Genomic DNA, 25,472 nt, shown 5'->3' on the forward strand with positions numbered 1-25,472 from the left:
ATGCTCAGTACCTGCAAAATGGAGAACACGCTGCAGCAACTAGAAGACTTTACATTACTTTTCTCCAGCAATGAGAAGTTTGTCTCTTTTTTGCTACGTGTGCACTTTTAAAATTAAGGCTTATCATCTTCACTTGATCAGTTGATAGAATTCCATACTTTTTTAAAGTATTAACAATTCTTTTTTGACTCTAACTTATTTAAGTTCTGCTTGGCATGCTATTATCATATTTGCTTTATTAGGGAGAGATTTAGGAAGAATTTACTTGTCAGTAATTTACATTCCAACCATTTTCTCAGTAACCCCATCATTTTTATTTATTCTTCTCTGACATTTATATTATTGCGATGGTAATTACAGAATGTTGAATAACATTCAGAAAATCAAATTGCATGTTAAGAGCAATTAGGAAAGGTACAAAAGAGGGAGCATCATTATGCCAGTGTGAATACTTGGTGACCCCTCATCTTGAATGCCATGTAATAATCTAATCCCTGCCACATCACTGAAGACTGAGAGGGTGAGGGGTGACAGGGATGGTCAAAAGCCTGAACAGCTGGGTGAGTAGATTAGAATTTCTCATTCCTTAAAGGAGAGGACAAGGGAATTGTGATAGAGGTCTGTGAAATCACAAGGAGAGGATAAGTAAAGAACAACCATTTGTTGTCTTCTAAAGTACAAGAATTAGGGATGTCAAACTTGGTGAGAAGACAAAACAAATGGGGTGCGTGAAAACTGTAAGAAGTGACACGTGCTTTAAAGGCAACTTGAGAAGGTCATTTTAGAAAGTTTGATTGGTGGACATGCAAAACAAAGTCAGCACCTTTTGATTATGAAGTGTGGGACCCTCCAAGGGCTGTAGGAGGCGAAGTACTACTACGTGCTTGTCCTGGTCTTGTGCTGTTCTCGCCGTTCTCTAGGCCGACACTGTTGGCTGCCTTTGTAAACAGAATATTGGGTGACATACATAGACAAAAATCCCGATCCAATGTCTATCCTTATGTTTCATATAAAAATTTTTAATTTATTTTTTTTCTGTATCTGAATTCAGGAGCTGAGCAGAGGTTCATTTCGGTGTTTGGTGACAATTTTAAGGCTGCAGTATTTCTTCATGGGCTTCTCTAGGCAGATTTACTATTACTAGGGTTTTGGCATTCTGAGTTACTCTTACAGAAACTTGCATTTACAAGGATTAAATTGAAGTCTGCTGTTTTAGTCATTGCTTTGGTAAATAAATTTTTGCCTCTGTCTTTTGACAGCAGAGTTAAATTGACAAGGTAGAAAATCCTTTTTTTCAAGGTAGGAAGGAATCCGCTTGTCCTGCAGTTGCACTTCAGCTGCTTCAATGCCTCACTTTGCAGTCTAGGGAGAAATATTTTCTATCTGTATAGTGATAAAAAGGTAGGAATATAATACAGAGTTAACAGTGCTGTTATTTCTAAATAGCAATATTTTTAAAGTTTTCTTTAATTTAAACCTAAGGTTTCAACTCTTGCACATTTATTCTAGTAATAAAACTATGTATTTGTAAACTTCTTGATTTCGGTTGTACCCTTCCTAATATCCATAGTTTATTTTATGCAAGTGTTATTTTCAGGATTTAAAAAAAAAAAAGCCTTTTTTTTTTCTACAGGATGTGGGCTGCAGGAATAATTTTCTATTAACTTAATTTAAGGAATGAGATGACTTAAATTAAAAGAAGTTGTATTTGGAGCTGCAGTAAGCCCACTTACAAACTTTTCCAATTCCTTGTTATGTCTTTAGAGTCTGCTAGCTGAACATAGTTACTATTAGTATATATTGGTAAGATTGCTAATGCAGATAGCGTGTACTCTGACTAGACATAAACAGGAAAGGGTAGAAGAGGTAGAGACACAATCATATTCCTCTTTTAGGCATGTTTTTGAACACTGACCACTAATCTTGTATTGTTTGCTAGTACATACTCATTTTTTGTTACCAATGCTTGTTAGTATTCTGTTTATTTTATTTTGTATAATTTTCCCCCCCTGTTAACTGTTTCCAGTATTCATTTTCAAGTTCTTTATTCTGTGGTGGTTTAACCTAGGATTTAAAATTTGATTCTACTGAAGTCATCAAGTAGAATTTTAAAGTGGAGCTCCTGTTGCTGACATCTCAACCCTACCCTTCTAGAGACCTTGAATTATTACCAGATTATGAACTTTCATAAAAACCAGGTCACAACACAATGAGCAGGAAAAACTGTAAAAGGTTCGGTAGTGTAATGATCTGCTAACAGTGTAAACCATTTACCTAAAAAAGGGACTGTTATCTAAAGCCATAGTTTTCCTTAGGTGGTATGAGTTCTTCTTGCTGAAGAAATTGTTATTCCATATCCTGTTTTGGTCATCACATTCTTCAGTCATTTTCTGAGTAGTGCTGTGATAAAATCTAACTGTCAGGGTGCTTTCTGGCCCTTCGCATTTTATTATATCACATTTGATTTATGTGCAGTGCTTGACTTTCCCAGGCATCCATACGTCCAATGTAAGAAAGATGTGGAAATATGTCTTTGCCCGTACAATTGCTTACTGCTGGGATTAAAAAAATAAATCACAAATCAAGAAACTCTGGTGAAACTGTATGCTATCTTCTTATTCATGTTCTAAAGCAGAGACAATCTGCTTGACTGGACGTTTTAGTGTACCAGCAAAACTTCTGACTAATTCCTTTTTCCCTCCCTCAACATTTGCTAATGATGGGAATCCACCATATATATCCCTCTTAAGGGACCCTGCGCCGTTATTGCCGTTCAGTCAAATATAGAGCTGCAATTCATCTTCACTCACAACCTTGGATTCTGCCATCAAGATGTAAATGGCCTGTCTTTAGCTTTCTTGTATATAATATAAACATATTGTAAAACCATCCCCAAAGAGAATGTAATTGCGGTAGTTAATGTAATTGTCACTTTCATGAGATATAATTAAAACATTTAAATAAGAGACATACCCTGAATTAGAACCTAGCAAAGCAGGTATGGCAAGACCAGTTATGTGGAGCTTTTGCTAAATACAAAGATGAATGAATAGAGGCGTTTCTGTAACTAAACAAGAACTATATTACATAAAAATTCTAGCATGCAAGTAATTCTTCCAGTCTGTTACAATTTGGATTTCAGCTAAATGTGGTATTTAATTTGCTGAATTTTAAACCCTGATAGACAGAGTTATTGAACCTGGTTCTTCTCCTCGGTCATCTCAGAAATATCTCTCTTACCTACTTAAATTTTTGCATTTCAGGAATCTTATTCAAAGAAGAGAGGTTATGCACTGGAAGCAGTACCCTCTGTACCTCTGGATGCAGTTCCTTCAGAAAATGACAGCAGTCTTTGTGATTCGATAGACATAGCAGTGACAAAAAAACCTTGTTCCCTAGAGATAGCAAGAGTTCCTTCCTCAAGACCAGGTAAATCACCAAATAATCCTTTACATAGTCTTTGGTATAAGTGTAATGTTATAGAAGGTATAGAATTTTGTATAGAAATTTTTAGGAATACAGTACTCTGCTTATCACAGCATGATTGTAGTCTTCTGTTAGCTACCATAAGAGCTTAATATCAGAAAAAAGATTAATAGCAAAAATCCGTAGAAGGGAAAGAAAACAAAGAAGAGGTTTAAATAATTTCCTAGATAAAATAAGAAAATTGAAAAAAAAAAAAGCCCAAACAAATTAGAAATCGATTTTCTTTAAGCCCAGCCTTTTGCAGTAATCTATTTCTGTTTTTTTTATGAAATGCTTAGCAACAACATTATACAAATAATTCCAAATTTAAAGTACTCTGTGTTTCCATGTTACGTAAGGAAGATCTGCTTCATTTTTGAAAATGAAACAGTGAATGAGAATTGATAGAATTATTAAATGACAGTTTGGCAGACTGCCGTTTGTATTATACAGGTTTGAACAGCAATGAGTTACAATAGTTAAAAAACAATAGAATTATGCTGAGTCAGATGAATGATATTATCTGTAAGGACTCTGTTTATGTTCTCCAAAATTATATGCTCTATTCCATTACCCTCGTTTGAACTCTTCATTAGTCACCACCTGGAACAGGAATTTCAGAATATAATCATTTCACTGTAAGTAATTGGACTGAGAGTCTGCTTAGACAAATGACAGTTCTCAGCAGCACAGACCTATTTGAAGCAGGCAATTGACTTTTCGACCTGTGCTATCTTGATTATGAATCATGATTTGAGAGATACACAAGAATGACAGATGATTGTTGACTAACATCATGTTACCTATCTAGTCTGTGTAAGAGGAAGCACCTTCTTGATTTCACAGCTGAACTAGTATTGGAAGAGTGCCAGAGCTATATCAGGCGTAGTACATAAGGGCCAGATAGCAAGAGACACCTTTCGAGTCTGCAAGATGAGGTGGAGTGGATCATAATTCCTACTTCTCCGTAAAGTTTGGACTAAAGAAGGCTTAAGGGAACCTGCATTATGAACAGTGATCTAAGAGGTGGCACAAAATAGGACAGCATCTTTATAGCATAGTTGCACAGAACGGAACAGAGTCTGACTCAAACATCAGCACGACTACTTGTGTAACAGGTGGTTTACTTTGTTGATGTTTTTTTGGCTCTGATAATCTAAAAAATTAGCAGACTGTGCAGGACAATATTACGGGTTGTCGTTCAGTAAAGGAAGAAAATGCCAAATTATCCTTGTTTTTCAGACTTCTACTTGATTAATTACCATAAACATACTTATTGCAATGGGAAGACTGCCATAACACTAACTCATAAATTGGCTGAGAGAGTTCGTTATCTGCGTCCGTAGTAATGGGCCTCGACTAAGAAGCTTTTCATTGTAATTAGTATTAAAAAAAGAAAAGGGTAGACTTTTTCTACTTAAAATACCAGGCTTTGGAAGAGTGCTGTCTGCTGATCATAGGCTTTTTTCTTAGGCATAGTAAGTCCATTAAGATCAGCGTGAAAACCAGATACTAAAAAGGACATTTTTAGGTCTTCATCTGGAAATAAGTTTTGTGTATAGTTCAATATGGTGTGTATCAGAGACCCAGAGAAGAACCAAAGAAACTGTAGGAAATTCATGAGGCCACCCATCATCTTTATAAGACCTAACAAGGTCAAGGAGTTGACAAGAGAAATGTACTGTAATTCCTTCTGTCTTAGTTTTCCATATACCGCTATGATCTTTTCCTTGGCATTTTATTGGGAAGAACATTTGGCTGTATGGATAAGCAGATTCCAAAATGTGATTTTTATTTTTAGCTATAAATGTAGCTGTTGTAAGCTGTATCTGTAATCACGTTGGCTGTTATACTACAAATGGCCCAAATGAAATCAAGCGTTATCACTCCCAGTTATAAGGTACTTAACACTATTGTATGTGAATGTCAGCCTGTCACTTCAGTTCATACAGATTTATTACTTGAATAAGTTATGTATGATTACAGAGATAATTCATTTAAAACAAATATCTAATTTGCATGCCTTTTTTCCTCAATTTCCCTGTTTTTGTATCACTGAGGCATGCTGACTTCGGGAATAGTGTTTCAAATTTCTGTACTATGTCATGTGTAGAGTTCATTTCAGAGCATGAGGCAGCACTTTGAACATAAAATTGCATCTGTCAGTCTCCTTTCCCTAGGTGGTAGGACACTCTGATCAGCTCTCCCCACTGTCTGGGGCATTACTACCTCTTGGCAGTAGAAGTGAGACTGAATGCACTCAGTGATTGAAAATTCTCCTTTCCTATATTGGGAGGAAAGGTCATTCTGGCTGGCCTTTCAAGCTTTAGAGCTGCATGTAGCTATTATCTGCCCTGCCAGTAAACTAACAGGTTGGGAATGGTCACCTCGTCAGACATCATTCTCTGATCTACTGGGGAAAAAACAGACTGCTCTGTAGTTCTCCATACTATTTTTAATTTCCCGAATCTTATTCTTGAGCTGGTAGGGAATAGCAAAGGATGAGAACTCCATGCACCAAATGGTAAAGGATTGTTAGATATAGGGAGAAAAACTGAACAGAAAGAAAATAAAAGCAGTCATAAAGTTTTTTACTTCCACTTCTGAAATCCGATGCTGTGTGAGTTTTATGTCTGTTTGTTGGAAATTAGGTTTATATAGGAAAAACAGTTACATTACTCGTTCATGCTGGCAGTTAAAACAGTAGCTTCTAATTAGGACTGATCTAAGTAAAAAAGACTGCGTGTGTGCTTGAGTTCAAGTTAAGCTGTTCTTTGTTTCTGCAGTAGATTGATAGGACAAGGTTGGCAGAGTGTTACCATTTCTGTCTCAGTATCTCTGCTGTTAAACTAACAGCTAATACTTGATAGGAATTTTCTGAAATATTGCACTCTTGGAGACAAATTTTCTGCTGAGTAAAATATAAATTTGGACTTAAAATTTCATAAATCAATCTCATAAAATTAATTTCATAAATGAATCGATTCATGAATCAATCTTCCTAATCTTTCTGTTGGGCTATTCCAGAACAGTATCCTCATTCCTTCAACTAGACATTTCTACTAGTCATTTTAATTTTTAGACTGCCCTTCCGTTAAAAAAAGAAATCACATGACATATTTAACCTTGAAAAATAACCATAAGATTTTATTCGTTCATAAGACACACATTAGTATTGCCCTATTTGATCTTAAGGATATAATTAAATTTTGTGACCTATAGCAGCAAATCATGTTGGAAAAGGTGTAAAGTTTTAATAAATGGCTAAAGCTCAAGGCACTGGATAATTCTAATGCTAAAATAGGCATTGTCAAGTATCTTTATGAAGTTAGTGTGGTTTTGGTCCGTTATCTAGTGTCTAGAATACTGGTAGCAGAAATTTAGATGCAGCACCATGCTGCATTTGGGCCTGGGCTGTTGAAGATCCTTACAGACAAATTGCATCCTTGGTAGCTTGGGCATTTTGTACCATACATACTCCATCATTGCACCTCATAATGTCATACACTTTTATTTATCAGAAATATTGAATGAAATCTGAGCTACATTACAGAAGAAATGTTAATAAATACATTTTTTTCATTGTTGTTAAGTGTATGTGCATGACCAATAAGGAGATCTTATGTCTTTCAGTCTGCCTCTAGAGTTTCTACTGCAGAACTCCCTAGGAGTGAGACTAGGTGGCAGTCTATGTGCTAAATTTTTAATAATAGTGAATGATCAACACTACTACTACTTAAAATATTTTTAGGTCTCATTGAGTATCGTTAGGAATTATAGAGGTTTTTTCAAATTCTGTTTTTCATTAATATCTTGGTGAAAAAAAATAATGCTTCTTTGGCAAAGTTGATCTTTCCATGTAGATTAATAAAGGTTTTAATACAGCATCTCAATAACAGGAAGAGACATTGCTGTCTGTAAACTGCATGAAAATCATCCCTGGTTAAGGGAGTTCTTGTTCAAGGACCTATTTTTTCCAGTTATGTTACTTTACGGAGGCTGCAGGTCAAGGAAACCTTAGTGAGCCATCTTCAACTCTGGAAACAGCTCAGCTGTAGCAATGCGGAACTCAGTGTGGGCTGCAAAATCCAGCTGAGAAATAAGGTAAATACTTAGGGGCTTCACTTATGATGAGCTCTCAGCCACCACACAGTCAGCAATTCCCAAGGCAGCAATTTTAAAGATAGCTCTGGTACAACTACTCTACCTACTTACATCTAAGATACGGCTTTCGTCAAGGGGATAAAAATGTCCTTAGATATGTGTTGTATTGCCACTAGCCTGTAGCAGGCAAACACAAGGCAAGGAGTTGAAACATAAAGGAAGAGATATCTTAGCAGCTGTTCTGGTCATCTACCCAGATAAATGTACTTTGGAGAAATCTTGCTATTGTCAGTCATGATGTTTTTGTCATTCAGAAAAGTTACTCAGTTTGCACTCAAATGCCAGTAACTTGTAAGGAGGGCCATGCAAGATAATAAATCTGTAATTAATGATACGTTTTTCTTATAGCCTCGTAATCACAGCAGGGAAACTAACAGAAAATGTTTGTCACGGAATTATTACAACATATCAAACTGTCCCCAAAGTGGCCTATCTACTGCAACATTAGGGTTTTTTTACTTTCTCAGCCTGGCATCCCTCTCCTGTCCTTACAGTGAAAATAAACCTGAAAATTTGTAGCCAGAGTGTCAGCTCACCTCTGCTTGCATTCGTATGTCTACTGTATAACACTGTGTCAGCAGTCTCATGCAGATATCAAGGAGACAGTTCTTTAGAAACCTGAATTTGAAAAATAGCCTAGCTGTGATAACATTTTTATCAAAATTAAAATATGAATCTTCTACATAGGTTCCAGAACCATTAAATACTTGGCTTGGTAAATAAAGTGCTATTTTTCGGGTCATTAGTTTCTGATTGATTTTAGTAACAAATCTTCACAGCACCTATCATGAATATTTGGATGTTTCAATTCTCCAGATTGAGACTACGGTAACAAACGCATCTTTTCTTGTTTAATGTATTTATACCTTCACTTCTGTGCAGTTATTTTCTAGCTATAAGCAAAGCAGTGCAAAGTGGCCACAAGAAGGAACCATCACACTGCCAGATATACAAAATTGCCTGGATGAGTGGAAATTCAAGAGGCTAGCCTTAGTCACCCATGCTTCCTCATTTTGAAACTGTAATTGATCTGAAGGATCATGCACTAACCTTTCTGAAGTCCACTCACCCAAATTGCTTCAAACAGAAGGACTGCTAGTAGAGCTGTATTTCATTTAAGCATGCCTTTTAAACCAGAGATAGCAGGATATAGTGCCCTTAAACACATGACCTACAGTCTAATTCCTCAGGATTAAATACTTTCAGCGATTGAGAAAGATCATCTTAGCTGTGCAGAGAGAAGAACATAATGAAGGAGGGAGTCTCTTATCAAGCAGAGTAACTGCAATATATAACAGTAGGTCTAGAAGGCAGTGTTCCTGAAGCAACTGATTGTCCATGGAAGTGTTTGGTATTGTGGTGCATATTCAAGATTAGAGATATTCCCTACCTGCTATGAGTGCTGAGTTTCCTAAACACTAAGTCTCAGGCCTGATGTGTCAGGGAGCAGCAAGGGCCAGCTGCTCCTTCAGGAATTGGCGAGTCAGGAGCGAAGGGGACTACAACAGCTTACAGGGCAAGGGCCTCACTAGTCAGGGCCCTATCTCACCACCTGTGAGCAGGGCAGACCTAGAGATCATGGCCAGGTTCACCAAGAGCCCAGATCATCATGCAAGTTTGTGCAGATGAGGTAGATCTAAAGTCAAGCTAGAAAGTCAATATGCAGGTCAGGATCAGGTCCAGTGATGGCCAGGAAGCGTCATAATGACAAGACCAGGTCCAAGGTCAAGCTGGGAAGTCAGCCCATGAGTTGGGGTCTGGATGCACAGGGCACAGGCTTAAGCACGAGACAGGCACTCCTTCAGCATAGCTCAGGAGGAACTAAAGGCCCCAGACAGATGAAACGGTGTCTCAAGGAAGTGGGATGTGGATGGAGAACCTCAAAAGGCTGGTCAGGGCCATTAGAACTTATTAATGCCTCAGGGCCTGATGTGATGTATGAATCATAATTAATGTCCCTTATTCTTCCATCTGTCACTCAAGGAGACAGTATCTCCAAAGAGTATAATTTGTCTGTATGTTGAGTAAGAAGTGAAGAGCCACTCAGAGCTTGTCAATAAGGAACATAAAGCATAGGTGTGTATCATAATATTAGCCATGCATCGGTTTGGTGGAGTAGGTAACTGACAAAAGAGGCTTGGGTTTCCATAACAACCTAATAGCTGAAGTCTTTCTTAGGCAGTAAGTGGTTTCCCTTCAAAGTAATTTTGGCCTTAGGGAAATGCTCCCATTATTAAGTAAAGTTTCCCAGTTCTCAGGGTGTTTTATACCATCTAATCCCCCTTTACCTCTAGCACAGAAAAAGATTCATAGGCCGTAAGAAGAATGAGCAAAAGCCTCGCAGTGCCCTGACATGATGAGGATACTCCTCTTAAAGGGAGAAAACGGGTTCTAGCCTTTGTGTTGTTCCTTTAATAAAGGTCTCAAGATATATCTTAAAAGCAGCTGGGATTTTGTGCCTGTTACTCTGAATAGAAGTCTGTTTCAGAACCACTGAGTCCTGTGCCAGTGATTAAGAAGCTTCTCATTTCCAACCTCAGCGTATTCATGGCCAAGTGAAGTCAAAACAGTGGAACCCTGACATACTCTCTTTGGCTAAGTCAGAGCTCTCCAGCAACTCTTCAAGAAGCAATTCTGGGCAGCCCCTGAATGATTCTGAAAATCTCTTATTGCCCTTGTGCATGTCTATATGTACTGCCTTGCCATGGTGGCTAGAGGACTCCAAAGGGTGGTAAAGTGTTGCATATAGGTCTTCCAAATGTGTGTATTCTGTATCACAGTATGTTCAAGATATTTTGTCTTACTTCTGTATGTATGCATCTGTTTAAGGTATTGGCCTCTATAGAAATCTGTATTATATTATCTACATACTGTGCCCTAACATCCTTCCCTTTTTCTGTGTAAGAAGAGGAGAATAAAGTTATAAGGATTATAAGAAGACCTGAAGTGGTTGAACCAAAAACCAGATATATTTTTTTAATTAAATGTTATATTTAATACAGCTGGAAACATTTTTTTTGTTTTGCTGTTTCTTTACCTGCTTTTTAGTGACATTTACTTTAAAACTAAACTGAAAATTATCGAACAATTTTCAGTTGTATTTTTCAGTCAATAGCTTATAGTGAAATACAATGCCCAGCCTTAGTTGTAAGACCTAGATATACTTTTTCTCTTCTCTTCTTGCCTTCCTTTAACCTGTGTCTGAGCCATATGGAGAGAATTTGACTATGGTACAGTATTTCTCAATTTACTTGTTTTAACAGGTTAATTTATAAAGATGTAAAGATCACATTCAGAGCTTCAAGAATAAAAGTATTTGCCAGAACACAGTGTATAGGAAACCAAACTGACCTTCTGACTGAGTTTCAGCGATGACGCATTTCATATTTGTCATTCCGACTGCCACAGTATAGAGTGCACACTTCTTATCAGAAGCAATTTTATCTAATGCAGTAGCATATGTTTGCAGTTTGGAATTTTTAATTCACGTGGCATTTTAATAAAGGTGAAGGGAGTGCTGATGGGAGAATAAAATATACAATAGCTCTTCTATCATGCATTTTGTTGTTTTTTCTTCAGTACAGCTAGTACTTGTTTTGAGCACCTTTCAAAACTGTAAAAGAAAAGATTTCTGAAAATTATGCCTGGAGAATGTTTGTTGATGTAGTTGTTCCTATAGTATGAATTATAAATTTATAATTTATTTTCTTTTTTCAAGTATCTTCTGGCATTTCATAGTTCTTTTTATTTTCTCTAAGCACAAATCCCCAAAATACAGGCAGCTTGGGAGTTCTGTTTTATCATAATGACATTTTCATACCCATTTCTGTATTTCTGATGTTATTATCATAGTTCTTGGAGTACAATTAGGATGCTTTATATTAGCTTTTTTAGTACTATATCTCTTAGAGGAGCGCAGTTCACCTGTGTTTCTGGTCCTATGTTGATTACTCTTTTGCTGACAGGTGTTATCAGCCTACTGATTTTGACCAGTAGGTCTTCAAATGCTCTGAGGCTCAGGGGCTGGCATATATTCCTAACCTCGCTGATGTTAGGGCGTGTTTTGCCATTGATTTTGGTTGGGTTAGATTTTCACCATGTGTATCTTCTTCCAAAAGAAGATTCTTTATTAAAATTAGAAATCAGTCAATTAAGTACTGATATGAGATCAGGAAAAATGTGTGTCTTCTAGTATAAGATGAAAAATGAGGTAACGTCTGTGAGAATATTTCCCTTTTTTTTCTGATTTTGTCTGAAATCAGGAGAGGATACCTTTTAATTTAGTATGACATAGTTGGAAGTGGCAGTAGATGGGTCAGTGCAGTGTGCGTCTGGTTTCTGCCTGGTTAGCTACCTCCCTAAAATCACATTCTGACAGCATGTGAAAGCTATGACCCATTTTAATTATCTTTGGGTAGGTGTCAGAAGGTGGATGAGACAGCTTGAAAATTTTTTCTACAGTGAAGTCCGTTCCTATGTAGTTCAGAGAAGCCAGCTTTCTCGTATCACCTAAGAAACAGATGCAGGTGATCCATATACACTTTCTGTATACAGGTCCTGTTCCATTTTTTTTCTTGATATGGCTGTAACCTGCTGTCAGTAGATTTATACCAACAGTGCATATATCCCCTATCTAATGTTTAAAGAAGAAAATATATCCACTCTTTATTGTTTCAGTTCCTTGTACGATGTAGGAATTATCCTTTTTGACAGAAGTTACAAAGGGAGATAAAGAATAAAATTTAACTCCTGTGGTGCAAAATAAGCACCGTTTTCATTAGGGTGTAACTCAACTTACAAATGTAATAACAGAACAAATGGATAAATGAGAGAAGATGAATGATAAAAGACTTTAATAATAGTTCATCCACTTTCTGCTACCACTCTAAGCAGTCCTGGGCAATGTGAGGTAAAGGCATAGGTTCCCCTAACACGGCAGTTCCCTTAGTTATTCTATATTTTCAACAGAGCAATTCTGTATTTTGAAAAACTTCTGTTATCGTAAAATTCTTGTATAAAACAATAACTAGAAAATTGAAATCCTCAAATTTTGCCATCACTTGAGTGGCAGACTCTAACTGGAAAGCACTATGTTAAAAATGGATTCTTTGCTGTGTTGGGAATAAAAAAAGTCCTTCTTTTTTGTTTCATTTCACTTCTTGCCTTTTGCCAAAAGCAGAATTTATCCAGCAAAGCAAAAAGGTAATTTCAGTATCACAAACTGAGAAGCAGGCAGTAGAAGCATTCAGCGATTGCTGTTTCTAGTGTCTTACTTTCTTGAGTGATTCTTGCCCATTTAACTGGGACCTTTCAGAATCCTAACAGAGCATTAAGAGAAACAAAGTTTATACAGGTTTTTTGGTTCTCCTCCCACTCCCAATGGTATTTTTAGGATAAAGACGGGTAAAACTGTTACGTTTTTTTTCATTTGGGTAGTCTGCAAAGAGCAAGTGAATGATACATACAGTGGATACTTCTCATGCGCATACATCTGGAACCATTCATTATTAACTTTTTAAAATTACCTCAGTTGCAAACACTTTAATAAATACTAATAATCCATATGTAATATTAACCCAAATGTATTTTAAAAGTGAATGTCAAATTATTTACTTCTATTAAACAAACTTATAGTTTAATTTAAAAACCAGGTTAACTAATAAGATCCAGTTTCTCTGAAGCCAGGCTAATTTGCATGACCTATGCCCCTTTCATTGATTATTAATGGTGACCCATACCAGCTATTCCATTATTCCTGAGATCTGGCTGAAAGCCTATAACTACTAAGGTTACTCCATTAGCTTCCTTTTAGTCTTCTCAAATCTTATCAATATTCCATGTGCTATTAAGAAACAGCACCAGTTGTTGAGATAGCTTCTTGCTGGATCGTTTTAAACTCTGGGATACAAATTAGATAGATCTGTTAATTGAAAATTTCTAGCTTTAGTAACTCTCACTTAACATTCCCTTTGGATATTTTCATATGAGTTTCTGTTTGATATTTAGGGAAAATATTTCACATCTCTATTCTTTTATAATATTATTTCTCCTGCCACATTTTTAGAGTGGTGTGCCATGATTTGGTTTGTTCCGTTGTCCATTTCCCCCACTCCTTTATGTCCTTGATGCAGCAGAGGTCTTGTGGAGGAACAGCATTATAATCATAATTAAAGACTTCAGGAGGCATATGCACAGGAGGCTGAATTGAGGTTGCACAAGCCACGTCAATTCTTACATATCACAGCTCTAATGTACTTTCCTTTACAACCTTACCATCCCTCTAAGAGGTTTTTAGTATATAATTAAGATAATTGCTCCCCATCATGTGCTCCTCTGGATAACATCTCTGATAACATCCTTAACAATGAAATGTTATTCTTAAAAATACTCTGTCATTTCTGAAGTTAAAGCACATGGGAATTACTGATGCCATGTGACCAGTTCGTTATCAAAATACATGCAGATCTCCACCCATCCAGTATGTTCCAGTAAATATGTTTATATTGTTAAATTAATTCCACTTTCCAAAGCACTAGCTTACATTTTCTCTGCAAAATGAGAGAAAAAGGCTGCTGCTTGACATACACTAAACATTTTCTGATGATTAATTACTTTTTTTTATTATTATTCATCAAAGTACAGTTGAAAAAAATGAGCTTTCACAGGAGGTTTGGGCAATTTTTGCAAATGAGTGCTCATCAAAGTGCATGTATTCTGACCAATACTCAGTTTCATGCATCCCGGTGTGATTACCATCTAGAATGATCTCATTATACACTTGACTGCATGCTGTCAGACAAAACCCCTTTTTCAAATCAAGACAATAATTCAAAGGAGCATAATTATTTCGAGGTATTTTGCGTTTTAAAGCCCATATGCAAATATTGTTTAGCAGGCTTTGGGTTTTTCTTTGTTAAATTACTATTAGTTGCACCATCCTTTGAAAGTACTTTTGAGACAGGGATGAAATATACATAGACCACAGAGAACATATTCCATTCTAGTAAGTAATCCTACACTTCAAAATGCTGCTGAGATTGTTCTATAATTGAGCAGATGTAAGTGATAGTACCTTTTATAAGTGGCAATAATTTACTAGATATATGAGGAATAATATTGCTATAAAACCCGTCAAATTGCTACTATCAGTGGTAGTAGTAAAACTTCATCTTACCATTAATTTGTTTACATTTTACGTGCATCTGGTAAGTTCTAGAGGAATAGTGTAATGGGTATAGCACTGCATGGAAGTCTTCAGTAGGCATTTGGTTAATATTATATGTCTCCTGGTGCACCTGTGAATTTTCTACAAACCTTAAATTGAATCTTCTACAAAGCTTTTCGGGTTGAATCTTACTCCATGTTAGAAGTCGGGAGGAACCAGTTGTCTTGACTTCATACTTTTTATTCTGTTATACTCAAGATTTTGCATATTGTGCTATTCTGCATTAAGATAAAACTGAGTCCTAAAACTTGGGAGATCCAGTGCTCAAGAGTTAGTGCTTCACTTGGCTTATGTCTGATCCAGTGCTCAAGAGTTAGTGCTTAGCTTGGCTTATGTCTATAATGCAATAGAGTACTATAAAAAAAGCTAAACTCGTTTGCAGAAACAGTGGAAAGGCAATATAGGTATGTCTTGAATCACAAGGAACTTGGCTGTCTTTTGTGGAAGATGAATTTCTCCACTATTTGGTCTCTCAATTTCAGATGATAAAGCTGCTTGACTCTGAATGATTAATCGTTGGACACTGCAATATACATATCCTAGGATCATCTAGACATTCTCAGCTGTTCCAGAAAGTTATGACATTAACAATGCTCCTGATCTCTCCTGCTCCTTGTGTAGTTTTTCAGGTTTTTTGGATATTTTGTATTAAAGGTTGCAAGTTTAATACAGTTAATTAGGGAGGTTTTTTTGACTTGCTGAAGATGGTAAATAGATCTTTAGTCTACAGGTGCCTTGTAGCACAGTTATTATTGTGTGATTGCCTTCGATTTAGGTATTAGTTTTGATGACTTGGGCAATCCCTCCTATTTCTATGTCCTATATCAGGGCTTTTATCTGGGATGTGAGGGATCAAGTTGAGAACCTTAAATACCAGGCTGTAACATGAGTGTGACTGACTATACCTGTATTACAGGACGTGAGAATGCTATTCAGTGGTGGGCCCATGTTTCACATCCTATCTGCATCCTAGTTCCATGTCAGACTAAGAAATACGAACTCAATCCCTGCACTGGTCTGTCAGAATAGGGTTGAGCTCCAGCAGAACCCATGAACTAAATGATCAAAAGATCAGCTTTGTGAGATACCTGCTCTGCAGTCTTTGTCTTTTGTCCCCCATTAGTCTCTCTTGCAAATACCAGGACTTCTATCCTGCTCCAAGAATTATTTCTAGTGAAAATATCCTAAAAATGATACATTTCCCCAAGAAAATCAGTTTGGATTATATGTTGAAAATAACTCGTTGAAAGATTGACAACCTGCTATACACTGCATTTATACGTTGATTTGATGGCTCTGCTCACAGGCAGATCCTGAGGCCTCTGGGTCATAGCTCTACCTGCTCCCCTCTCCCTGTTTTCCATTGTTTCTTCTCTGTGTGGATCATCTACTGCCACACACTTACTGTGCTTTTTCAAATACTGTAGTGAAGAGTCAACTGGCTTTGATAAGAATGCAGTTGGTAACCTTGCTCTCTTTTCTACAGTTCTAATAGACCCAGCTACCCACTGCCAAACAAACTGAAAAAGTTTTGCTGGTCCTTCTAACTGATAGTGTTTAGGAGAGGTTTGGGGTTTTTTTTGTGACTGGCTGCATGAAAATTTGTCTATGATTTAGCTTATATCAAAATCAACTGAATATGCATACTAATAATTTTATTTCAGCATTTACCTGAATCAGATCATTTTTTTTAAATTTTTTTTATCTTTTAGGATAAAAAAATCTTATCCTATTTCTACTGTCTTTACTTCTCCAGTAAGTAAAAACTTAAATGTGGTAATTTTGAGAAAAATTTAAGTTATTGTATTTAATGTTTCAATACCTTTAATTGTGTTCTACTGAGAACTCACTTTTCTACTAATTTTAGTACGTTTGGAAAGCAGAAATCTTGGCATAGCTTGCTAAATTTTGTTAAAATCAAAATATTTGTGAAAATATTAAGCAATTGCTAAAATAAACCATTTTTGTACGTAATGAACAGATTTATTTGTTTTATTCAGTATCAGAGATGATTAAAAATACAAAAACATTGATTCCTAGTGAAGGTAATCAGTGTTGCATTCTGTAAAAAAAAAGATTTTCCCCTCCTGTTCTATTTTAAGTTAAATAAAAAACACTCTTTTACTTCCATTTTCTCTGCTTCTGTCTCCCTTTCTGCATCTGCTAGTCCTGATGGCAGTATGTAGCTTGCTGCCAAAAAGTTTCCTTCTATTACTTTACAGAGATTTCATTTTTGTTCTTTTTATACCATTTTCATTTTTGTGCCACCTCGAAAGGAAATTTGAAGTGTGCAAGAGATGTGGGATTTTACTATATGTCAAAATAGGATGGCAGTGGGTTTGTATTGCCAATCAACAAACATATAGATGCAGCATATCCTTACTAGCAGCTAATGATAGAATAATTTTCTACTGCGACAGGATATCAAACTAGTCTTTTCTTTTTTTTTTTCTGATATGCCTTCAAATACTGCAGATTTGGAAGAACCGATACGACAGAATATTTTCACACTCTGTTGCTTTATTGTTTTCAGAAAGCAAGAAAAGTCTTCAGAAGGACCACCTCGTATTTTTTGATCTAGGGCAGGGTGTATTAATCTTTCTATGTTCTTTCTGTAATATCTTTCTAAAGTATCATAGCACGCAGTAGTATCTGTTCTGGATGAGGATATTAAAAACAGCTGCTAGTAAAAATATTCTTTCCACTCTAGCTCCAGCTGTTCACTCCATGTCCTTTTCCTTTCAGATATCATTCCCTCGCTGCTGGAAGATACTTAAATAATATAGCACAATTAAAACGAGTTTCTTGCCAGTAGTGCTAGGATTGAAACTAAATTTTTCTCCAAGAACATTTCCATTATTTTGACATCCATTTCTGTCTTACATCATGATGAAAAAATATAAAAACTTTCTGTGAATATTGTGTAAGTAGAATTTGCCGAAAGTACAGTTATGTAGGTTGTCTTTCAGAGTTTTTGTCATCCAACCTGTAATAACTTAAACAGGGATTTGCCAGTGATAAATTTAAGAAAAGTGTTAAATGCCTTGCGAAGCCCTTGCAAACAAAAAGCAACACGTTTTATAAATTATTGTCCAGCTGCTAGATATCAGCCTGATAAACACAATGTGGAATAAATTTGTGACTCATATTCTAATGGAATAATGATATTTGCAATATGAAGTTGTTGGTGGTAAAAGTGATGGGAATTCTGTGAATCCTGCCTTTATGTTTTGGCTAAATTCTTACCTGTATTCCAGTGTAATTTAATTGTAATTCTTTATTGAAGTTTAAGAGTTTAAGTTAAGGAACGCTGAATAGTTCTAAGCCATAAAACTCGGCAAAAAAAAGCATACTTTCACTTAATTATGATCTCTCTTTTGATATTAGTGGTTGGATGGGATCAGCAACTTTTTTTCTGCCTCACTGTGTTGGAATATTCCTTCTTGTCTGAATATACTGATTTGGCTCTATGTCCAACAAATGGGCCAAAGCTGCATGGTCTAGAAATTTTGATTTATTCATTTGCTATCAATAACAAATACAAATAGCATACCTCTTTAATATATGTAAAGTTTTGTGCAGTCTTTATCATTCCTTTAGATAGTTAACTGCAGCTCTCAAAAATTCCAAGAATCTATCCAAACTCGGTATCTGTGGTCCCTATAAGAAATGTAGCAGGTTGCATTATTTGGAACATTTAATAGGAAGAATTTTAAGAAATCCGCAAAGCTAGCTTGTGGATCTTAGAGAATCTAAAACCGAAACAAGAAGAGAAAACCGCTGAGGCAAGCTGCACACTTCGATAGTAACTAAATGAAATATGCTGAAGTGTATAGAAGATTCTGACCACTCAGAGCAGAAGCTACGTAAATCCCACTTTGTCAGTCAGAAGGTAAGGTTAATAACGCATAAATACATAATACTGTTATAACATAATTTCATCTAAATTTCAGCAGATAGAAAATAAATTAATGCGGGAATATTAATAAAATGGGTAGAATTTGAGTATTTTTCAGAAGAAAATGCTAAGTATGAATAAAAATATGTAAAGCAATATATAGCAAAATAGTTTTGGGGCGTTAATTATCAAAAAAGAGTTTTTGGAAATTAAAAAATACAATCAAGTGATTTAATTTTAGTTACTAAAAGCTCTAGTGCTGTAGTGCCACAAATTAGCTGTTAATGGTTGGAAACTGGATTGTGTTGTTCCAAAATTATCCACAGTATTTCCTTTATTTTTCTCAAATCATTTGGACATTATCAGGGAAACTTATTGGACAAGATAGCTGGTCTACTCTGGTACGGATGTTTCCATATTGCTTTTAAAATTAACAGCAGAGACTTTTAAGATTCCTTGAATTCTGTGTTTGATCCCCAGGGAGTATGGCTATCATCGGTATTATTTAAATGGCTTGAGAGCACTTAGTCTCATCACCTTTTGCAGTTTATATTCTGAGATAATTTGAAAATGTAGCCTAATAATCTATTGCATTTGCAATAGTAGAATACTGTCTCTGCACAGCAGTTTGGTTATTCTCTATGGATTACAGGAGAGACCTTGTGAAATACGAAGGCATGCATATGATAGCATTCAGTGGTCTCTCACTGATGAGTTAAATTTAAAAATAAGCACAAACACCCCCAATGTGTATAATTTTTTTTGGAGGCTGTTTTGTTTTATAAGACTACTAGGCATTCCTGTTTTTAGTGAATGACTGAAATAAATAAACAAAAATATTTTGGCACCTGTTAACTACACCCCGTGCTTTTCTTTGAACTCCCAGAAACATGATGACTACATGTTGAGACAAGCCAAATGTAGAAATCTATGAAATATCTGTCATAGGCAAGTGCAGTCATTTCACTACAAACCTTTTAAAAATGGAAAAGCCAACAAAAACCCCATTTCACAAAAAAAAACCCCAACTATATGGCATTGTTTTTGAATGTTCAATTAGACATCAACAGCTTGCAGAGGCAGTCTCAAAAGGTTACTCAGGAAATGGTGGAAATCACCCATCATCTCTCATTAGCACTTAATGAGAGATGTTTTTCCAGACAGTTGCCTGGTATTACAAGGGTTATGCAAGCTTGAAGCAGTTCCAAAGTCTATTTGTGCAGGTGGGTGATTAGAGGAAATAAAAAGTTGATAATAGTCATACCCAACTCTTGTGGATGATGCAGAAACAACTAAGCAGACCCCCTGCTGCCACTGGAATGCACTTCACTGGTAATTAATTCCAAACACAATCCTGAAATAGCTGCTACATCCAAGATTGGGCCAGTTACAGCTTCAAGTGCTTTCAACAAGACAGTTGCAGATATATATTTACAGTCCTACTCGGAACAATGGTTATTCAGGTTTAAGTGTGTGGGAAACAAAACAAATTCAAAAGAGCAAATTCAAACAGTTTAGTCCAACTGTTCTCTCTATGTATCCAGTGTAGCTACCTACTGATTCCATTATTCAGTATTCCATCTGCTCTTTTGAAATGTCTCTTGTAATGTTCATTCCTTGAAATCCTGAAATACATGATTGTCCTTGTCTGTAGTTCCTAGATTTATGCCATGTTGAATAGTCATGTAGGAGAGAAGATTTGCTCTGGGGATTCAGGCAAGTTAGAACAATTTTAAAAGCTGAGTCCTATACTGTGTATAATTGCCTAGTCTCTCAATTGGGGCTACTATATAACGTGCATTTTTGTTATCTGCCTGACAAAATAGGAGATTTTCTAATTTTTACCTTGATTTCTGTATGAACTGCAGCTTGACTTAATTTACTGCATAAAATTTCAGTGAATGTTTAGAATGGGTCCACCACTTACAGGAGACATCACGTTTTTATTACGTGTGCTGTCCAAGAAATCTTATACATGGTAGCTTTGTATCAAATCAGGGCAATTCCTGCTGTTTTGTGACCTACTTTGCTCAGTTATGGGTCATTGTTAGTATCTTCGTACTTGTTGGCATGGGCTCCTGCCTTGTAAGTTTACTGCTGGTGGAGTCCAGCAGCCTGGATTAACCCACGATGAAGGGACTTAACCTACGTAGTGCTGGTTTCATAGAAAATGTTCAGATATATTGTTTTAAGACTTGCACTGAAATCTGTCTATGGGAATGTTTTAGTGTAATGGGGTGATTCTCCTTGCTCTGCCTTAGAAAGAGTTAACACTGACATTTGAAATGCTTTTGAGTGTCCCAAGCTAATGCTTGGGCATTGAAATTCCACAGTTCCTGCACCATCTTGCAGGTGCCTCGAATTCCCTTGGACCACTGAGATGGCATTAGCTAACCATGCTTTGCCAGTTGAATCTTGCCCTGTTTGTCTGCAATAGAAGTGTCTGAGCTAGCTATATAGACTTTGTTTAAAGCTAATGAATACCTTAGTATAATCAATGAAGTTTAGGGCTTGTTCCTCTGACCTAATATTTCTTCAGTATAATATATCTAAATACAGAATGTATTCTAAATTCTAACTAATACTGTTTTAATTGGCTTTCATTGACTTAAAGAAGAGTTTAGCATGCTCACTGAAATGTAGCTATATTTGCAAGAAACCCACCTTGCAAATCTGAAGATCCGTTTCTGAATCGCTCAAGACATTGAGAACAAATTAATGCAATTTCTTTGGAAAGCAATTTAGTTACTAGCATATGAATACAGAAGTTTAACTTTAGGCCCTGAATTTTGGTTCCAAAAATCAGTCCTGTTAGATAGACATATATAACACATTACATAATGTAGTTTTCATTTTATTCAGGAATTCTTTTTGTACTGAAAGACTGCATTGCAAATGAATCACTGAGTACTTATAATGTCAGTGATAGTAGACCAACTGTTCTTCCTATGAAAGGATTGGTTATGATGTTAATTCTCTTTTGTGTGAGACATGAGGTTAGTCTACATTCACAGTTAAACATTTTTATGAACAAGATAATTGTATGCTTATATTAATTAGGTTTCAGTATTATGGAACTGGATAATAAATAAAGCTGAACACTAAGATCAAAAAGCATCTTTTTTCACAATTGCATTATATATGACAATGTGGTGAAAAATAGATTTTGCGGTGTTTGTCTTCCTGCTTCCTTCCTCCCTTAATGTTCTCATAAAAAGGTGCTGTAAAAAATAAACATTTCCCATATTAAATGACTTAAAACTTTTAAATTCATGAATTTCAAAAAAGCAATGATGTGAATTACTTCTTGTTCAATGCCATTCAATTTCTTTTTATCATTTTCCTGTAAGGATGTATGAAATAACTGTTGGTGAAATATGGAATAACTGGAATAGACCAGTAAAAAGCTCATCTGGATTTCTGGACTTGATTCAATACTAATAGTTTTAGTGTAACTAAAATGAAGCCACCTGTCCCTAATCAAAGTGTGTAACTCTAATTTAAACAATGCTTGTGTGACTCGAGAGTAAAAAGATTTTTTTAAAATGATGGTAGCAACAACCTGACCCTCAACTTCCAAGCAATGATGTAATCATTTGTAATTACAGTCTTTTGATACATAAGAAAAAGACTAATAAGCACAGGCAAGTTGTATGAAGCACTAGTGTGACCATTGCTGTAAATACTGAGTCTGTAAATACTTCAAAAATTGGGAAAAGTAGTAAGGACTTCGGGGTGTCGGTGGATGGGAAGCTCAACATGAGCCAGCAATTTGAGCTCGCAGCCCAGAAAGGAAACTGCATCCTGGGCTGCATCAAAAGAAACATGGCCAGCAGATGGAGGGAGGTGATTCTCCCCCTCTACTCTGCTCTCATGAGACCCCATCTGGAGTATTGCGTCCAGCTTTGGAGTCCTCAGCACAGCAAGGACATGGACATGTTGGATCGAGTCCGGAGGAGGGCCACGAAGATGATCAGAGGGCTGGAGCACCTCTGCTGTGAGAGCAGGCTGAGAGAGTTGGAGAAGAGAAGGCTCCGAGGAGACCTTATAGCAGCCCTCCAGTAGCTGAAGGGGGCCTACAGGAGAGATCGGGAGGGACCCTTTATGAGGGAATGTAGCGACAGGACGAGGGGTAAAGTACTTAAACTGAAAGAGGGGAGATGTAGATTAGATATTAGGAAGAAGTTCTTTACGATAAGGGTGGTGAGACACTGGAACAGGTTCCCCAGAGAGGTGTTGGATGCCCCTTCCCTGGAAGTGTTCAAGCCCAGACTGCAAGGGGCTTTGAGCAGCCTGGTCTAGTGGGAGGTGTCCCTGCCCATGACAGGGGGGTTGGAACTAGATGATCTTTAAGGTCCCTTCCAACCAAACCATTCTATGATTCTATGAAATAGAATTTTAAGATTTGAGGTGTGGAAATCTGTCTAATCCTGTGAGAAATTTAAGGATCACCATCTTTTTTCGTATGTCCATAACATAGTTAATGGTAAATGTGATCATAACACTTTCTGTCCTTTAAAACCTCGTATGCTAAGCCAATCAATCAACCAACAAAGCAAATTATTAAGACTTGCCAGCATGTAATTAGCATAGCTGTTTTTATAGCCCACACTAGATGAGTCCAGTTAATCCAAAACCTGAGTTTATCTAACCTTTAAAAAAATTATTCTGGTTGTTCTGGACATAGAAGATATAACATAGTATATTTTCTTTATTCTATCCTATTCTATTTCCTTTGCCCTGAAACAAAAGAAATGGAGGATGGAAAGTCCTCGGTAACCATTTTTAAGAATCAGAATAAGCTCCAGTTACATAATCCTTGTGACATTTTCTCGTGTATGATGGAGGCAGGAAGGAATATTGTTAAAGCATGCTGCAGTTCAGTAATTTTTAACAGCCACATAATCCCAGGAGCCCGATGTTATCTGACTTGTAGACAAACATCTCTTAGTTTATTGCAATCTGAGCCAGGATCTAGAAAAGAATGACAGACATAAATACTTCCCTGTTGGCCCCATCTATAGCACCTATCAGAAACTCAGCACGGGAGCTAATTTTTCCAGGTGAATTTGGTAGGTTCTCAAGTTTCCAAGTTCTTTTTGCCATGAAATGTTCCACTGAAACTTAGAGTATTACCATTATGGTTACCTAAAGGGAAAAAAAAATGTTTGCTTTAGTTTTGTTACCAAAGAAAGAGAAAAGAAAATGAAAACATAATTATTATATCATTTAATTACAAAAGAAAATATATTCAGATCTATTCTTAATGAAACTGTGAGTACTGTATACATAAACAGAGAAGTTGCCCAAATTGGTTGCAGGAACTGATTTGATGGTGATATTCTCTCCCTGATGGAGCAGACCCAGGTAGTAAATCATTATTGGTGGCCTAATGGAAAGATCCTACTGTGAAAATAAACAGCTGTCCACAATAAAGAAATTGTTTACAAGAAACCATTACATGTCAGACACTTCATTCCCTTGAGAAAGCAGTGAAGGCATGAAATATTGAGCAGTTGGATTTTTTTTCTGGGATGTTTATTTCAAAAATGATTTGGATTTTTTTTGCAAAGCTTTATTTTTGGATTCTAAAAGCATGATCCTTTTTTGTGTTACCACTTTATTTTGCTTGTAAGGAAAGACTGTAACTACTCTTTTTTGGGGGGAGATTGCTGCCTATTATGTATGTTCCTGAACTGGTTATAGCTGTATGCACCCACTGTAGCTGGAGAAGTTGTTCTCAGCCCTATCTAGTGGGGCGTATAACAGCCCTGCCTCCCCTCATAAATGTCTTCCAACAAATTTTCATTCCAGGAATGTCACTCCCAGGTGGCACTGTATCTAGGGGCAAACCCCAGTCTTCAGTGACCTCTCATTGAACAGGGTCCACAAGAATTCTTTCCTGTGGAAAGACCAAAATCTTGCTCATATAACTTGACCCCTCTGTTAACCCCTTCTGATGTTTAAAGTGTGAGTAAATTAAGCTGAGGTGGCCATTCCCAAGGCCTTGAAACAAGATGAAATGGTGGGCAGAAAGCTGTATTCATTACGATCAGCACCAATCTGTATTTCTAACTATCTGTGCGTTGAGTGATGCATCTTTGAGATACTTCCGCATCTGCAAGACTTGCTGCTTTCACTTGCAAGGCTTTCATGTGCTGAACAGCTAAAGGGCAGCTGGGCTTAAGCACAGCCACACAGGCTTCACAGGAAAAGAATGGTGACAGAAACTCAGGGACTGCTGTAGTATTGGGGAGTTTGTGTTCTTTATAGGTTTAGCTGTTTGTCAGAGACAATCATTCTGTTTGTTTCTCACAGTAGTAAGTAAAGAAGTGCACTAAGTACACTTAACTAGACTCGCGTGGAACACTTCTCACTCTAGAAGTTATTTCTTAGCTTCCTAGGTGGTGCCTGTATTACCACATGTCCCGGCAGCAGAACAGGCCCTTGTTTGGTGTCTCCACAAACACAGTGTAGGGCTCCCTCAAAGCAAGTCTCCGGTTCCTCAGTCAGAGAGGTTTGTTGATAATTATCCATTGATGAGTGTGTCCACAGAGTGAAAGATGATATTTCATATTCTGGAGCAAAAGAGGACGAGACTTTCACCTCAGTTAAGATGCTCCTAACACTCATATTTAGCTTCATCCTCACTATGAGATTTCCAAAGAGTATGGCAAGGCCTTGATGGGGTGTCTTCTTGTCAATCCCTCTCCCTATTTT

General features: G+C 36.7%; 1 protein-coding gene across 8 annotated transcripts in view; it reads left to right on the top strand.

The window, feature by feature from the left end:
• The window catches only part of ANKS1B (ankyrin repeat and sterile alpha motif domain containing 1B), a 448,571-nt gene that overhangs the window by 132,704 nt on the left and 290,395 nt on the right, over window positions 1–25,472 (top strand). For all 8 annotated transcript variants that reach the window (XM_063322734.1, XM_063322727.1, XM_063322733.1 and 5 more), the window contains one exon: window positions 3,264–3,429. In XM_063322734.1, the coding sequence (XP_063178804.1) occupies window positions 3,264–3,429 (166 nt within the window). The remainder of the gene's footprint in view (window positions 1–3,263; window positions 3,430–25,472) is intronic.

This window comes from Chroicocephalus ridibundus, chromosome 1 (assembly GCF_963924245.1).
Source record: "Chroicocephalus ridibundus chromosome 1, bChrRid1.1, whole genome shotgun sequence".
NCBI classification, from domain to species: Eukaryota; Metazoa; Chordata; class Aves; order Charadriiformes; family Laridae; genus Chroicocephalus; species Chroicocephalus ridibundus.